The sequence below is a fragment of the Poecile atricapillus genome, chromosome 2 (assembly GCF_030490865.1).
Source record: "Poecile atricapillus isolate bPoeAtr1 chromosome 2, bPoeAtr1.hap1, whole genome shotgun sequence".
NCBI lineage: Eukaryota > Metazoa > Chordata > Aves > Passeriformes > Paridae > Poecile > Poecile atricapillus.
The window spans coordinates 33,910,201-33,926,671 of NC_081250.1; the positions used below are offsets into that span (position 1 = coordinate 33,910,201).

At 45.3% G+C, this 16,471-nt stretch overlaps 3 protein-coding genes across 6 annotated transcripts in view; all 3 read right to left on the bottom strand.

Annotated features, from left to right (window-relative positions):
* Nucleotides 1-16,471, bottom strand: part of LOC131575635 (homeobox protein Hox-A3) — a 51,799-nt gene that overhangs the window by 27,022 nt on the left and 8,306 nt on the right. For 2 of the 4 annotated variants that reach the window (XM_058831344.1, XM_058831342.1), the window contains exon 2: nt 12,478-12,582. The gene's annotated coding sequence lies outside the window, so the exon portion shown is untranslated. Of the gene's footprint in view, nt 1-12,477; nt 13,380-16,471 lie in introns of those variants that run through there. The other 2 variants (XM_058831341.1, XM_058831351.1) reach the window with 1 other exon arrangement.
* On the bottom strand, nt 403-2,401 carry HOXA4 (homeobox A4). Its single transcript, XM_058831356.1, has 2 exons — nt 1,754-2,401; nt 403-1,179 (listed from the first exon to the last, which is right to left on the bottom strand). Exons 1-2 carry the CDS (start codon nt 2,334-2,336, stop codon nt 851-853), a joined length of 912 nt encoding a protein of 303 aa, XP_058687339.1. The 5' UTR covers nt 2,337-2,401; the 3' UTR covers nt 403-850.
* On the bottom strand, nt 14,075-16,399 carry HOXA5 (homeobox A5). Its single transcript, XM_058831357.1, has 2 exons — nt 15,652-16,399; nt 14,075-14,621 (listed from the first exon to the last, which is right to left on the bottom strand). The coding sequence occupies exons 1-2, from the start codon at nt 16,211-16,213 to the stop codon at nt 14,371-14,373; spliced, it is 813 nt and encodes a 270-aa protein (XP_058687340.1). The 5' UTR covers nt 16,214-16,399; the 3' UTR covers nt 14,075-14,370.

Here is a 16,471-nt window from a genome sequence, read left to right on the forward strand (position 1 = left end):
TTTAGACGGTGCCAAATATGAAGACAGCAACAGCCTTTATAGCAATATTTCTTTAAATAAATGCAATAGGGAATGTGGAGAAAAACTAATAGATCACAGCTACTGAGGGGGCTACACTTAAAACCAGTTAAGTTACCTTTGATACATAAAACATTTTCCTTTAGACAGCGTAAGGGGACTTTTTCATAAGTCTTTAACCTCTTGTGGATGTGTTTTTTCTCTCTCCCGTGTTGGTCTGTGTGTGTATACGTGACTGTGCACCATCACACACACAAGCACGCACAGAGAAATCCATGAACACACCACAAAACAGCGCTATGCAAGTCAATGCCTTACACAAGTGTCTCACGAGCTCTTTGCTTTGTTTTAAATGCTTTTTTTTTTATTTTTAACGTGTTCCCTAAAAAAAAAAAAAAAAAAAAAAAGGAAAGAAAAAAAAAAAAAAAAAGGAAAAAGAAAAAGAAAAAGAAAAAGAGTCCGTCTTAGGTACAGAGAATTCGTCCATGACAGCATCCAGCCCTCTCTTACACCGAGGGCAAGAGAGCGTTTCCATAAATAGAAAAAAATGATGGGCATGGAACCATTATCTATATACAATGTAGACAATCGTCCGGGTTTTGGTTTAAACATGTGCCCGTTCTTGGACACGTCTCGTCTTCCTTTTCTGCTCCTGTTTTGTTTTACACAGTTTGGTCCAAAAGGCCAGCCTCCACCTTGAGGCAGCTTGAAAACCCCAATAGATAGGTAAATATATATATTAAAAAAAAAAAACCAACAAAACAACAACAACGACAAAAAAAATGCCAACCAAACAAAAAAAGACCAAAAAGACTCAAACCAAAAACCGTATTTATAGCGCAGCTGCGTTGGGTGTAGCCCCATCGAGCGAATGGGGGTGGCCCTGTGTCTGTGCTTTGGACTGCTGGCTCAGTGTGGACTGGTTTGAGGAGCGCATCTTTGTGTTAGGCAGTTTATGGTCTTTCTTCCACTTCATGCGCCTGTTCTGGAACCAGATTTTGACCTGGCGCTCGGAGAGGCAGAGGGTGTGTGCGATCTCGATGCGTCGCCTTCTGGTCAGGTAGCGGTTGAAGTGAAACTCCTTCTCCAGCTCCAGGACCTGCTGTCTGGTGTAGGCAGTGCGAGACCTCTTGGGCTCCCCTCCGTTGTAATTGGGATTGACTGAAACGTGCACACACAGGCACACACATACACACGCGGAGGGGAAAGAAGGAGAGGGAAAGGGATGGAACATAATCATTATATAATAACTTGACATCGAGTTCACATAAGATACATAAACGGCAAGAAAAATTGTTTCCCAGCCTATCGACAGTGAGGACAATCGAGGAGCAATAAAAAATGGTGATGGGCATTTGGGTTAGAAGAAAAGCTTCAAAGACACATGGCCCAGAGCCACTGCAGGGCAATTAAATTTATGGGGGCTATAATTACTGCCCTAACAGTTTGGCGTCTCGTAAATCTTTTGATAAAGGACCCCGGATACAAAAGGTTTCTCACTTTTTTTCTCTTTTTTTTTTTTTTTTTTCTATTTTTTTCCTTTTTTTCTTTCATTCTTTTTTTTTTTTTTCTTTTTCTTTTATTTATTTTTTTTAACTATTAGGAAACGCAGAGGGAGAAGGAGGGAAAAAAAAAAAGCCACACAAGCAACGACCCATCCCGGTCCCGGGAGCACCCTCCCCCCTTCCCTCCTCTGCAGGCGCATCCCCACCTCCCCCTGGCAAGGGCAACTCACCCGTGCTCACATGGATCTTCTTCATCCAGGGGTAGACCACCGGCTCCTTCCCCTTCAACCCGGGCAGGCTCTTGTCGGGCAGCAGCGGACAGGCGGGCCCGGTGCCGGCCCCGGCGGCGGGGGCTGCTTCGCAGCGGCGCTGCAGGGCATGGCCTGGGAGCAGGGGCTGGGGCGGGCCGGGGTGGCCCTTGGCGGGCGGCGGCGGCGAGGCGCCCGGGGGCGGCTGCTCGGGGCCCGGGGCGGCGCTGCCGGCGCTGCTGTAGCTGTAGGGCGCCTGGGGGTAGGAGGGTGCCTGCGCGGGGTAGAGCGCCTCGGGAGGCGGCCCCGGCGGCCCCGGCGGCGCCGCGGGAGCCTGGTAGCCCGGTTCCCGGCGCGGCCGCGGGAAGTACTCGGGCAGCGCCGGGCCCGGGTGCGCGGCGTGCAGGTGCGGCGGCGGCGGCGGCGGCGGGGCGTGCGGGTGCGAGTGGTGCGGGTGGTAGCTGGCGGAGCTGCCGGCGCTGCCGCTGTGCTGCGTGTATTCCTCGCAGGGAGGGAATTTGGGTTCGATGTAGTTGGAGTTTATCAAAAACGAACTCATGGTCATTAATTTGTGAAGTGCAAAAATACTAATTTTTCTCGCGTTGTCGTTTTTCTGGGCTCGGCGAGGCCCCTCCCCTTCCCCCCCCCCCCCTTTCCCTCCCTTCCCTCCCTCTCCCCCTCCCGCTGCTGTCAAGTGCTGCCGCTGCCAAAGTTTGGGCCTCCAGCCCTTCCCCCCCACCCCCCCTCCTTCCCCGCTGCACTCCCCTCCCTTCCTCTCTTCCCACCCCTGGAGCGCCTACAACACACACAAACACACACCCGCGCACACACACACCCGCACCCCCCGCCGCCCTGCCACCACCTGACCGCCAGCGCCAATTACCGCGCGGGGCCGCGGACCCCGGATCAGGAAATGGAAGAGGGACGAGCGGCCGCAGGGCAGCTCCGCGCCCGCGGACCCTCCGCGGGGACCGCGCCTCCCCCACGGGCGGCGGCTGCCTGGCGAGGGAGCGCCCCGCGTCCGCTCCTCAGCAGCATCCCCGGCTCCTCCCGCCCGCCGACCCGGGCCGCGTCCAGCAGTCGCGGTGTCAAGCGAGATAAAACTAATCCGGCTTTGACAGTCTCCCACCCACCCGGCCCGCCCCGGCACTTTTTGTGTCTTCGTTCTCCCGTGGGAGAGTGTAGGAAGTGAGGCGAGGAAGCAGAGCGCAGCCCAGCTGCGTGATCCAGAGAGAGGCAGGCATTGCACAAGGCGTTGCACAATCCTTTTAAACAAGCCCATCTCCAAACGCCGGGGCTGCGCGCAGGCAGAGGGCGGCATCGGCTGTCGGGCACAGGCCACCGGCCGCCCTCCAGGGTTTGTCCCCAACGCCCCGCCGCTGGGGACCGCGGGCGGCCGCGACCTCCAGGGACAGCTTTTTTTTGCCCCATTGAAGCTGGGCTAATTGGAGGAATAGACGCAAAAGTTAGAACGAAGGTCGCGGGGAGGCCGAGGAGACTCCTCGAGGGGCTTGCGGCGTGTGAGGCTTAGTGCGAGCCTGAAAATAACGGGGAACAGAGGGGGAAGGGAGAGGGGAAGACGGACACGACGGTATCAAACACTTCCTACCGGCGATTACAGGGCTCGCTGTGAGCATCCCTCCCCGCGGAGGAGAGCTTTCTGAACTACGAATTTAGGTCCGTTGGTTTGGTGTGCCTCGTCCTGGGTTTACTTCTTAATTTTCACTTCCATAAGAAATCGCTAGCGCCTTCTTAGATGTAGCTCGCAAGCCCTGGTGTAGGAGGGAGAGGGCACTCGGGCACTTCTACGAAGCTAAAACTGAGACTGTTAACGGTATTTGCAGCTCAAGGGGAATCGAGGCAATCGCCCTGACCTTAGGTAATTGAAATTTGATGGTTAAACTAATTACGCTCTTATTCTAAGGGGAAAAAAAATACTTATTGAACGTCAGCTAGTCTGCCACATTTGGAGTAGGCGCGAACTTTTTCAGATTATTTTTTTCAGCTGTACAGGAAAGAATATAAACACATAGAAATATTTACCACACCCTTAGAGAATATAATTGCTGAGTGGCTAAATCTCATCTGCTGGTATGGGAAAATACTTCTAATATATCAAGCGTAAATATGATACAGTTTAGATCTTGCCCTCCTAAAGATATTACATTAACAGTTACCCTGGTTTAAATTCAGGTTATTGTCTTTTGCAGTTTAATAGATAATGGATACATGCAATAAAATTCTATTTGAATATATATTCTATCTAACAAGACACACATCGTATCGATTTATATTTTAGCCACAGACACACAGGCACGCACATTGCATGTGGCTTGTAATATGTTAGAACATTTCCAGCACTTGGGTATACTGGGGTACTTATCCAAACAATCACTCATTTCCTCCTACTATCGAATGTCTAATTTGTAAAGAGAGTTAAAACACATTTACTTACTCATTTCCAACAGCACATCTATGGAACTCTAACTGGCGTAATAGATAAGTTTCTCTATTTGCTCTGCGTGGAGAGGAAATGCGGTTACACACACGCGGTTACACACAGAGACAGCCGCAACTGTTCAACAGCACACATTTGACAGGAAAGGGGAGATTGTTTTATTTATATACAAAACAACAACAACAAAACAACAGCAACTATTTTCCTAAAAGAAAAAAAAGCCTCCCTCGCATGACTGTGAAAAATAAAAGATTGCCGAAGTCCACCACGATAGCATTTCCTCGGTATAAAGAGATACATGCACACATAGAGACGCACACGTACAAATACCTGCCGGCTAGCACCAGATGAATTACACTGGGGTATCGTAAATATTATCCTCGGCATAAGTCCTGAGGCACTATGGCCGGAGCACTACAGCGGGCTGCCGTGTTCTCACACCACAGTAAAACACAACGAAAAGTGTTGCCTCGCTTTGTAAGATGAGCGCTATATTGGGAGAGTTGACCGGGCTCTGCTTCGTATTATTTACTGTGATTAGATCTCGAAGTTTCACCGTGCCCCTTTCTACAGTAGGGCTCTGGCGCTTGGTTACAGAGAGAAGGACTCATTTTTGTATACGAGTGTAAATCTGCAAGGTGACCTGAGCTGCTCAGCTCAAGTCTGGTTTTTTCATGTGGTTCTCTAAGTCTGCGAAGATGTGCTGAGGCAGGACCTCCAAAAGGCCTGTTCCGTGTCTTTCTGGTTTTGTTATCATAAACAAGAACCCAGCCAAGACCACCAAGTGTTATCTTGCACACGGCCATTTCGACATTTTACTGCAAGATTTATGGCTGTAATAAACAATCTCAAACCCTTTTTTTCCCCAGTACTTCCCTTTAACAAACTTGTACCATCACCCTAAGTTCTCAAAGAAAGAAAAGGATAGGATAAAATAGGCCGGCTCCCTTATTTTTCCAGAAGGACTAAAGACTCGATTTCACTGGAGAAGGAGCCTTCAATCAATTAATAAAGAAGCGAGAGCTTCCTGGCCGAGGCTGGCCGAGAACGGGATGGGGACAGCATCGGAATTAAGTTGAGAGGGAGAGAGTAAATTTTCATGCACCAAGAAGAGGCAACTCAATACATACCGAAAGAGAGGGAAAAGGGGATCCCTCTTTTTCTTGTGAAACAGAAAAGCATTCCTGTTACCCTCCACATATGCAGCTAAAACGTAATTGCCACGAGAGAGAAAATAATAACAACAGCAATAATAATAATAATACTAGTAGCGTAGTAATAGTAGTAGTAGTAGTAGTAGTAGTAGTAGTAGTAATAATAATAATAATAATAATAATAATAATAATAATAATAATAATAATAATAATAATAATGATTCAAGTCAACCTCTCGCCGTGCCGGGCATCCTCCACCGAGAGCGGTAGGAGGAGGAAGAATCGCACTAGCAGTCTAGCTTGACTTTGATTTGAACCATTTTGAATATATTTAGTCCCAGCTTTCCCCTCTTGAATGCGAGGCTGTCCCAAGTTTCAAAGTGACCGAAAAGTGACACCGTGTGCATTTTGTTTCTTATTAATCTTACACATTGACAGTCTTTGTTAAATAACAAGGCGTGCCCTTCACCAGGCGACATTTTCATATTTGTTAGACGCGGTGACCTGAAGTTCACCTCGGCCTTGGACTTAGTTTTTCTAAAAGGTCTATAACAGTGTCTTTTAGATAGCAGGGTGCTTTGCCCAGGTCACTACTTCTAAGGGAAAAATAAGAAAAAAATCGAGGGAAAATGTAAACGTTATGGAATGTATCGACTGTATTCCTTTCTTTGTTCCTGGGAATGATACAGCCCCGAGGCTGCTCCTGCCTCCGCGGATGAGAGCGTCCTTCCCGATGGGCGCTGCCGGGGCAATGCTGGCATTTTTGCCCCAAGTTCAGCATTTGGTAAAAGCGGTGGTTTCCCTGGCACTGGGGTTCCTTCTAACAACGGGATAGTTGGCGGGGTTTGCTCACTCCGTCCTGGTGCGCTTAAATAAACACACGTAAAATGTGATTTGTGCCCGGATTTTAAATGAATGGTCTTTTGAGCAGACCTTCCACGCCAGAGAGCAGCATGCTGAATGCAGAGAGTGAAAGGATAGAAAGAGTTCGTCTCAGATTATTAACTGTTCTGTTCTAGCCTGTTGCCTTTTTCTTTTTTTTTTCTTTTTTTTTGGGGGGGGGGGAGGGTGGGACAATTTAAACAATAATTGAAAAGCGTCAATATTTCTGTAAGTCGCGGTTTCAACTTCTTTGAAATTATTCTCATTGATATTTTAATTCTAAACCAGATTTAAAATATGGAGTCCGGACCACTAATTGTTTTAGTGAGGAAGTAAATGGATTTCTGTCACCTAGTCCTAAGTAAGGCGGTTATAGTAACAGCTTTCATTCTGGGTATATCAAAGACGCATTGTTATTCTTGGAAACAATCCGCCCGCTATTCTCTAACAAAATAGATATTTGGCTACGGTTTTTAGCTTGTTATCAGGCTTCGCTCTTACACCAAATAAATAGTCTGGATGTGAAAGGTTATATACTATCTCCAGAGCGGGCAGGCTCCCTAAACGTGCAGTGCCAGGGCTCGCTACAAGTGAGCAGCAGCAACAACTTGTGAACAGCGTCTACACGCCGAGCAAACACTCGCATTACACACTTTCCAGGCTTCAGCAGGTACTTTAGGCACAATCTCCGATAATCACTTTGGCTAATCTGGTATCTAACCTCTCGCGTACTTGTTCCCAAGATACAGCGCTCGCCTGCCACGATCCAGCTGTGTCTCTGGCAAATAATTCACGCGTCCCAGTTACACAGAGGCCGGTGTAGGCTGCTGCCTTGGGGCTGGAAAGGCAGCAATGCGTGGCTGGGAGTGAGGTGCGCTCTTTCTCGGATTTCCTTGTCGCACTGTCCCCTCCTCCACACCTTTCAGGTCTGATTAGGACTATTTGGGAATATCCTTTCCCTCTTTCACCGACCCCTCAGCCTTAAAATTTCAAGCTGAATCCCGTCTGCGATGATGTCCTCCAAAATTAAGTTGCTTGAGCAATATTGGCTAGTTCTCCCTGCAGACACGTCTAACCAAGGAGCTAAAGCTTTTACTCAGAGGCGGCACTGGGAACAAAAAATCCCAGCAATGTGGGAATCTCTCTGCTCTAAGAAATTCCATTAAACTTTTTCTTGGAAGGGTGAAGAGGGGTGGGTGGCGAGAGGAAAAACAGCGCGTCCTACTTCAAATTTCGCTGGGAACTGCCGCCTCGGGTAATTCCAGAAGGCTGTGAGAACCCTCCAAATCACGGAGAGGCTCAGGACGCCAGCTTCTCCGTAATATTTTCCATGGGTATGGCAACACGACTCCACCGCTCCGCATTTTAAAGGAGCTCCTTCGGACCAAACATATAGCCCGTATTATCTCCGGCGTGTCCTGTTTAAGCACAGTTTAGCGGTCGCTACAGAAGTGAGAGCAAAAACAAAGACGCGGCTAGGATCGATACACGTGTTAATAGCTTCGCTCCTATCTTATCTTCCTGCCATTTTGCAAAGTGAGAAGGCTTAACATTAAACCTCTTAGAGCAGGTTATTATATAATAAACAAGGGTGAGGCATTTTGCTACCTGACTTTTGGAGAAGGCAACATCAGTGGCTTCTGTGGGGGTAACACGCGTGTTTACCTGCCGCGGCTGAACCCGAGATATTCAGACACAAATGTGGCTGATAATTCAAGATGAAATACAACGTGTATTACTCCTGAAAAGAGGAATTTTCTATCCTTTCCTTGGTAATTGAGGTCATTCAGCCAGTAGGGTTCACCTGGAGTCCATACTGTGATACACACGTAACTCAAAGCTATTTTATCTTTTGTGCTGATAGTCAAGATCTCGGCTATAACATTGACATCAAACTCTGTCTGGGCGAATGACTAAGAGTGGTGCAAAACGTAAACTTTTGACCCTCAACTTTTTGACCTGCAGTTGTAACGCCCTTAACCACAAAGATATACAAAAGCTATGCAGCTTCTTTTAGGAGTAAGAGACTCGCACTGTTTGTTTCAATACTTCTGCTGTTTCCCCCAGCTTTCTAAGGGAGCCTTTTTTTTTTTCCTCTTCTTCTTGCTGCTGAGAAATCGGATACTTTTGCATTTTATTTTTTTTTCCTTTTCCTTAATCTCGCAGCTTTGTAAAATGCTGTTAGATCAGTTTGCACAGCCTTTCGGCAGCGTTGGAGGGAAGCCTGTTACTCAAAGGCGCTATATGGTTACAATTGCAGGTGAAATGCTGGGTAAGTTCTGGGCGTGAGGTTGGAAGGAATGGAGCGACGAGCGTTGCGGGAAAAGCTGCAGCTCTCTGCTGAAGGGTTTTAGTCATTTCTCCTTGATTTAAACATAAAGAAACAAGTCTAATTGTTTGCGAAGCCTTGTCTAGGCAAACGAGTTGACTGTGAACTTGGTCTAAAGCGAGCTCTGCTGGTGATTCCTAGGGTGTGCAGATTTATCTTTTCTGCATTTACTTAACCTGGCAGTGAACTGCACGGGCTGCCATTTATTATCTGCAGACAGACTTCACCTCAAGCAAGGACTGTTCCACAAAATTGCAATAATTACCCAATAACCTTCATAGCAAATATTATTATTGAAAAGACATTTTTTGGGGGGAGGGGATATAGAAAAGATTCCTTTTGCATGTTATAAGGCAAAATCCATGCAAATTTTACACGCTCTCTGTGTCAGATTTGAAATTGTTTGTGCACGTAGCTACAAGAACATGTGACTGGGGTGGTCCATGAATATTTGCCTTACAGAGAGACATTAGCGAAGATACTTTAATTTGAAAGGGATAATATTTTCAAAGATGACCAGACGACTGTGGGAACTGTGGTTTTCCGCTCTAGCTAGTAGCCCTAGCCTCAAATCGGGGAGATTTTGAGGGCAGAAAGAGAAAGGACTAAGAAAACCAACGACATCTTAACGTGGTCAGGGGATTTACTCGTGTCTGCATCAAATGCGTTAGATCTGTATTTGCGGGGTGGGAAAAGGCATTGCTCCCGTATTCAGGGTTTGAAATCGAAACCTCCTGATCCCCACCCCGCCATGATCAGTTCCATTCAATTTCCCATGGAGCAAATTGCAAACTCCTCTATTGTCACCCTTCCACAGATACACACTTATTAAATGCAAGGAAATGGCAGAATAATAATTTCCCTATAATGTTCTGAAATTAGGGTATTTGCATGGTTTAGACAAGACTGCAGAGCTGTAATTTACGGATGACTTTCCATTGGATTCTTATACTTCTGGTTTAGAGAAAGTTATGTCTTCCAAAGTCACCAGTTCCACACATTAAGAGAGCTGCCTGATCTTTAATTTGTTTTACACTTCGACGTGAGGCACTACACGCAAATATTTCTCTCAAAGGATTAGGTAAACTGTATTTCAAATTGCAGAACACAACTTGCCTTTCCTAAAAGAAAACCCCACACTTATTAATCCTCCAAACTCATCAGAAAAATTACATGTGCAGATAAAACCTCTCTCCTTATTCCCAGTGATAATTTCTCATGATATTTTCCCTCGGAAAACAATTCAGACCTGGGACTATTTTCACAGAGTTCGGCAGTCTGGTCTCTTTTGAATTTCAAATTTCAAAGCGTTTTAGGAAATCTTAATACATTTCGGGGTTTGAATGGTTTCAACTGTGATGCTTAGGACAGAGCAGGGCCATAAACATGGTGAAGTTGTCATTTCTAGCTAACTTTCTTTTGTTACTAGTGTTTCTTGCAGTATAGGCGGGTTTATATGCTTCTGGACTTAGAGGTATTTTTCTTTTCCATAGTTCTTGAACCGCTGTACATGGTTTTGTGTGGGATATGCTCCAGAAGCCACATTCAAAAATGTGGAAAATACATAGTAGCAAATCTTTTCACTCTAGGCAATGAAAAATTACAATCCAAGAAGATATCCAGGATCCTAAAATATAAGCCAAACGGGTGTCCGTGCATGCTTGTTTATTAGCCAGTAAATTCAAATGGCACAGTGTTGTTGAATACTGAGTAATCAGGAGCTGTTTTTGTCTAGTATAATTCCTGTCTACAAGCAAAGGATTTTCCTTGGAAAAGGACCCATATATAAATGAAGACCAAACTTTTAAGGGTTTCTCATGCCTTGCCTCAAACTATAAAATTTTATGGCATATAGTATAATATAATACACGCCTATCATATACAACTTTCTGATATTCCTATTGATGAAAATGTGTCGACTAGAGTACTATAAAATCTCCAGCTGTTTGTAGGGAAACGATTTTCAAATGTGCATTTGGATATGCTCTTTTAAAGCCTTTCTCATTTTTTTAATATGAAATATATGCAGATGTGTTTGTTTAGTGCTGATAGGAAGGATCGACAGACACAAAGGCATCAGACTCTATTTAATTTCCACAGGGCTTGACTTTAAATATTAAATGTTTTTAAGCTCTTTGGGATGAACCTACCTTAGATACTACCATTTCTTTAAAGATAAAGACAAATAAATTAAAAATAGGAATTAGCCAGCAGTATGCAGACCTTGCAGAGGTACACAACGACCCTACCCTCCTAAAACCCTGCGCCTTTCTCCCATTTTTGCTCACAGTAGCCAAACCAGCCTAAACCACAACATTTGAATGGCATAGCACTAGCAAAATAAAACAAAGCCCATCTCTCACATCAAACCACTCCATTCTTTTGCAAACCCGACTTTATGACACATAAAGGAAAACAATGCAATCTGCTGAATCAATGTTACTCCAAACCAGTGCAGAGAAAGAAATATCCACAGCTTGTTTGGAGAGATAGATAGGTAGATAGGTAGATAGATAGATAGATAGATAGATAGATAGATAGATAGATAGATAGATAATAGACAATTCTCAAAATCCCACCCTAGCCCCTGACTAGTCTGTTTATACCCCCTGAGATCACTCGCTAAAGTAACAGCTCTGAGGATAAGGATCAGGCCTTAATGTTAGCCAGAGAAAGATAGAGTTCCTTTCACCCTTTCATTCAAGTCCTGGAAATTCAAAGACTGAAGTTAAATCCGGCCATAAAGTTTATTGCTGAGTAATCACACTCTAGTGAGAACAGTCCACTTAAATAAAAAGAATGTTGAAGTAAACACGCAGCTGGGGCCTACCCCACAATGGCAGCCAGCAATATAAGGCAGAAAGGAAGAGAGCAGAGCTAGGGGGATATTTACAATCTTCAATAAACCAAGCCCGTATTTCATAATTTGCAGCACTCTAATGACCTGTAGTCTCTTGTATTAATGCTACAAGTTACAGTCAATTGGTTCGCTTTAAAAAAAAGTCATAGGAACATATATATGTGTACACACGTACACACCCTTTGTGTGCACGAATACACCAATATTAGACACATATATGCATCTGTACGGCTTTACACAGACCTACAAACTGATTTGTACATGCAGGCACACATGCATATAATTTAAATATATTCATATTTACTCAATTATATATAGAATCAGGAAAAAGTTATAGCAACGTTATAAACACGCATCCCCAAAACACACCACGCGCACGCAGATGTACATATACACATAGCTAAAGCTTTCTGCACAGCCCAGTGCAGAAAATTTGTATCTAAGCACTCCAGTACAGTCTATGCCATTTTAATACTGGCTCTCTGATATGCAACATATTTCACCAATCCAAAGATTATTACCATATCATCACGCCTCCAACTCTATCATGCCTACATAAGATACTGCCCAGATAATATCAAGCCCAATCTATTTTGTTTCCCCCTTTTTTTAATCGCCTGCAGTAACTACTCTTTGCTAAACAAAACCTCTCCAAACTTGGAGAGTCTATTGGAGCAAAGGAAGTAATTATCTTCTGCGGTAGTCAAAGTGATTAAAGCTAGGCCCCAAAATCCATCTCTGCCAAAGTCGCTTATTGTGGTTTACTTTGATTTGATCGCTAAAATAGAGAGCTAGCTGCTGCGAGTGAAGGGATGGGGGGGAGGTATTTGCAGCGCAACCTGGATCATTAGTGCTTGATCCTGCCTCTCGGGCTCGGTGGGACCGTCCTGAAAACCTCCAGGCGGAGAGGAAGGGAAAGAGAAAGAGAAAGAAAGAGAGAGGAGAGAGGCAGCGAGAGCGAGCAGGAGCCTCGGCTTCCCCACTGTACAAATAAACTTTAAGGAACTTGTGCACAAAACTTACCTTTGACTTGCAAGGAGCCATTTTTCACATAGTACTGAGAACTTGTGGTTTGGATACTTCTGTCCCTAAACCTGACAATTTGAATGGCCAGGAGGCACACGTAGCCTGCAAAAGAGTCAAATGAAGTCCAGCGTCAGTGAGATTATATGTTATGTGGTATATAATGTTGGATGTCAACTCCCCAAAACCATAAAACTTACTTTAATGGCACCACGTGACTTTTTATAGCCAGTGAGCCTATCTGTCTGTGCTATGGATGATTTTACGATCTAATTCATAGACAAAACCCTATTCATTTGGCACCCAAATGTCATATAGCCGGAACTGGGGCTTATAAAGTTTACTGTTTTATAACTTTTAAGGGAAGGCATCAATGTAACCAGTCAGTAAATGTGCAAATCTTTAGTTGCTCTTAGAAGCTCAGAAGAGTTAACCATTCAAGCTCTGATGGGGTAAGTAACATTACGTTTATAGCAAACTAATTGTAGCGAAGAAAACCGAAAGTTTAAAGGGTAAAGAGTGGGAATATGGCTAGAGAGGGTTACTAGTAGACGCAAAGGGCTTGGACATGGCTGTCCTAAAATATACTTAATGAAACCACAGGAGAAATTCTAGAGCGATGCAAACACACCCTGGAGTTCGCAGCGTATTTTAAAAAAGCACATGTTTTGGGGTTTGGGTTGTGGGTTGGATTTTTTTTTTTTGGTTTTTTTTTTTTTTTTTGGCGTGTTTTTTTTTTCCCCCTTAATTTTAACCATCAGTAGACAATTAACAGTTGATTCAGCCACAAAGGGTGTTGACTGTGGTCCTGCGAAGCAGCTTTCCACCTAGCGAGAAACAAGTAAGGAAGAACTTATGGTCAAACTTTCAATTAAAAATACTGGTAGCGGACAATTGCAGCATCCACCATATGTAACGTGCAGCAGGAGCCAGGTAAAATATAACAAACTCTGCACGGGCTATTTTTTTTCTTTTTTTTTTTCTTTTTCAGAGGCAAATCAGGAAGCACAACTTCTTGCTTTGCACAAATCAGATCACAAAAACTTTACAATAGAAAGTTTATTTTTTTGTTGATTTCCAGTCAGGTTTTTTTTTTTAAAAACAAATAATAATAATAATAATAAAAAAAAAGCTGATCACAGTTTGCTCAAACAGCCAGACTTTGACTATATTTGTAACTTTGTTCACAAAAAACATACATCACAGAAGCTGCGCTTAATAAGAGCCACTTCTAAGAGTTCGTGCAAAGAGTCATATACAAAGGCACAGCAAGGACATACTGCTTGGAATCACAGTTTTCGTCACAGATTCACTATTCACTACACGTAGGACAAGTTCAGTTGATTTCATCATTTCACCTCTACAACAGCATTAATTACACAGGAATTATATAGGTAGTTTGAATAAAAATATTTTTAACAGCTTGGAGCTATACAGACATTAACACTTGACCACACATGCACAGTTAAGCAGGTTGAGTGCAACACATAACATTTGTACTAAACCGGGGGAGGGTTTCCTTTCTCTCTCTCCTTTTTTTTTTTTTTTAACTTCTTTTTTTTTTCCTTTTTGTTCTTTTTTGTTTAGTTTTGTTTTGTTTTAACAGTTACTTCAAGTAACACAGCTCGCTTCATATAAATAAGTTAAAACATCTATTATTTTTTTCAAGACAAAGCCATTCAAGACAAAGAAATGTACGATAAAAGCAGATCTACTTATACACGCGAGAGAATGGTAATAAACAGGCTCATGATTAAAAGATGAATAAGGGCGACAAGAACAGGGTTTCTTCACAGAAGTAACACAAGGAAGTTTTAGAAAGTCAACTTAGTACTGACATGAGACGACGCAGGGTCAGCTAATACTGCTCAGTACTTTTAATTGATCAAGCGCTTAGGGACGGAATGCCCCTCCTGCAGCTGCCATGCTCATACTTTTCAGCTTATTATCCTTTTTCCATTTCATTCTCCTGTTTTGGAACCAGATCTTTATTTGTCTCTCTGAGAGGCAAAGAGCATGTGCTATTTCAATCCTTCTTCTGCGGGTCAGGTATCTATTGAAGTGAAATTCCTTTTCGAGCTCCAAGGTCTGATAGCGGGTGTAAGCAGTCCGAGCCCTTTTCCCTTCTGGTCCCCCTATGTTGTCTGGAAGAGAAAAGTACATGATTTAGATTCTCAGCAGCCTCTCGGAGCCTTCGTGTCTCAATTGCAGCTACCAGCGACCAGGACCGTTATTCTCAGTCCTGCTTGGTTTTGTTTCTGGTTTGGATAAACGCTCAACAAGTTTCCCCCTCCAGCCCCTCTTAGGAAAGGCTGGGGGGAGGGGGATTTGGTAGTCTCGGTAAGTTTTCGCCTGGATTTGCAATTCGATTTTTTAAATTTAATTTTTCAGTTTTTTTTTCTTTTTCCTTTTTTTTCCCCTTTTTTTTTTTTTTTCTTTTCTGTTCTTTTTTTTTTTTTTTTTTTTTTAATAAGGTTAATTCTCCCCCATGCCTCCCCCAGATAACCTGATTTGGAGGATGTCTCTGCTGATAGCTGGGTTTTCAGAGCTAAGAGAGCAAGGCTGAAGCGTGCAGCCCTTTCCCACGGCTGAGCTAGGGAAGGCTCTGGGAGGCAGCGAGCCTCCGGCCGCTCTCCCAGCAGCGAGGGCAGGGCAGGTACCCGGGGCTGAAAGTTGCTTCGCTCCCCCGCGCCCTTCAAGTCCTCTACCCCGAGTTTGGGGAGACTCGCCCTCCCCCCTCCCCCACGGCTTCCCAGCAGTGAAAACTGCCCTTCTCGCCCTTTCCTATTCTCTTTTTAATATGTCTAAGCAAAATAAATGGGGTCAGCCGCGCCGTTCCCACTGGAGGATCCCCCATCCAGAGGAGACCCGGGAGCAGCCTCTGCTCCCGATCTCCCTTCGGCAAGGCTCCTTCTACTCCCCCCGCCGGCTCTGGGAGCCAGGCGGGCGGTGTTTTCGGGGCCGAGCGGCTTTTTTTTTTTCCTTTCGGGGGGGACTCGCCCAGAGAAGGGAGCGTGCTTCCCTGCGAGCAGAGTTGTGATGTGCGCCGAGACTGCCCGCTCTCACGCCCTCCTCTTCCCCTCTCCCCGACCTTGCTCGGCGCAGCCACCCGGTTTACATTAAATCCTCCTTTTCCTCCAGAGAAATAAAGAAAGAACAGGGTATTTGCTTTACCATGACTTATGTGCAGTTTTCGCATCCAGGGGTAGATCTGGGGCTGTGAAGGCTGGGCTGTGCTTTGGTCGGTCGGGGCACTTGCCTGCTCGCTGCTTGCTGGAGTGTCTTCCTCAGTCCCAGACGAGGTGCCAACCCCGTCTCTGCTGATGTGCGTGTTGCTGCTGGAATTGGACGAAGTGCTGGTGGAGTTGGCGAGGGAGTTTTTCACCCCGTGGTGACTCTCGCTGACAGGCGAACCGGCCACGGCGGTGCAGGGCAGAGGGTCAGGGGGAGGCGAGTGGGAAGACGTCGCGGGCTGGTTGTACCTGGGCTCTGTCGAGGCAGAGGTGGTGTTGGCCGGGTAACTGCGGGGTCTCTCATTGGCACCAAAGTGGGTGGAAGCAGAGCGCCCGACGCTGAGGTCCATGCCATTGTAGCCGTATCCGTACCTGCCGGAGTGCATGCTGGCGGAGTCCCTGTATTGCTCGCTCACCGAGCTGTGATCTCCATAATTATGTAACTGGTAGTCCGGGCCATTTGGATAGCGACCGCAAAATGAGTTTACAAAATAAGAGCTCATTTGTTTTTTGATATGTGTGCTTGATTTGTGGCTCTTGGTCGTTTTGTGCGTCTATAGCACCCTTGCACAATTTATGATGAATTATGGAAATGACTGGGACATGTACTTGGTTCCCTCCTACGTAGGCACCCAAATATGGGGTACGGCTTCACATCACGTGCTTTTGTTGTCCAGTCGTAAATCCTGCCTGATGACCTCTAGAGGTAAACTCGTGCACTGGTGGGGGAGCTGGGAGGGCGCGGGCGGCCCGGGGCGCGC

Bases quoted from the DNA above. Each gene is read 5' to 3' on its own strand.
- HOXA4 (XM_058831356.1), bottom strand. From the start codon at position 2,336: ATGACCATGAGTTCGTTTTTGATAAACTCCAACTACATCGAACCCAAA. The intron at 1,180-1,753 runs GTGAGTTGCCCT...TGCACGTTTCAG, and splicing joins GAAGATCCATGTGAGCACGG to TCAATCCCAATTACAACGGA.
- HOXA5 (XM_058831357.1), bottom strand. From the start codon at position 16,213: ATGAGCTCTTATTTTGTAAACTCATTTTGCGGTCGCTATCCAAATGGC. The intron at 14,622-15,651 runs GTAAAGCAAATA...TTTCTCTTCCAG, and splicing joins AAAACTGCACATAAGTCATG to ACAACATAGGGGGACCAGAA.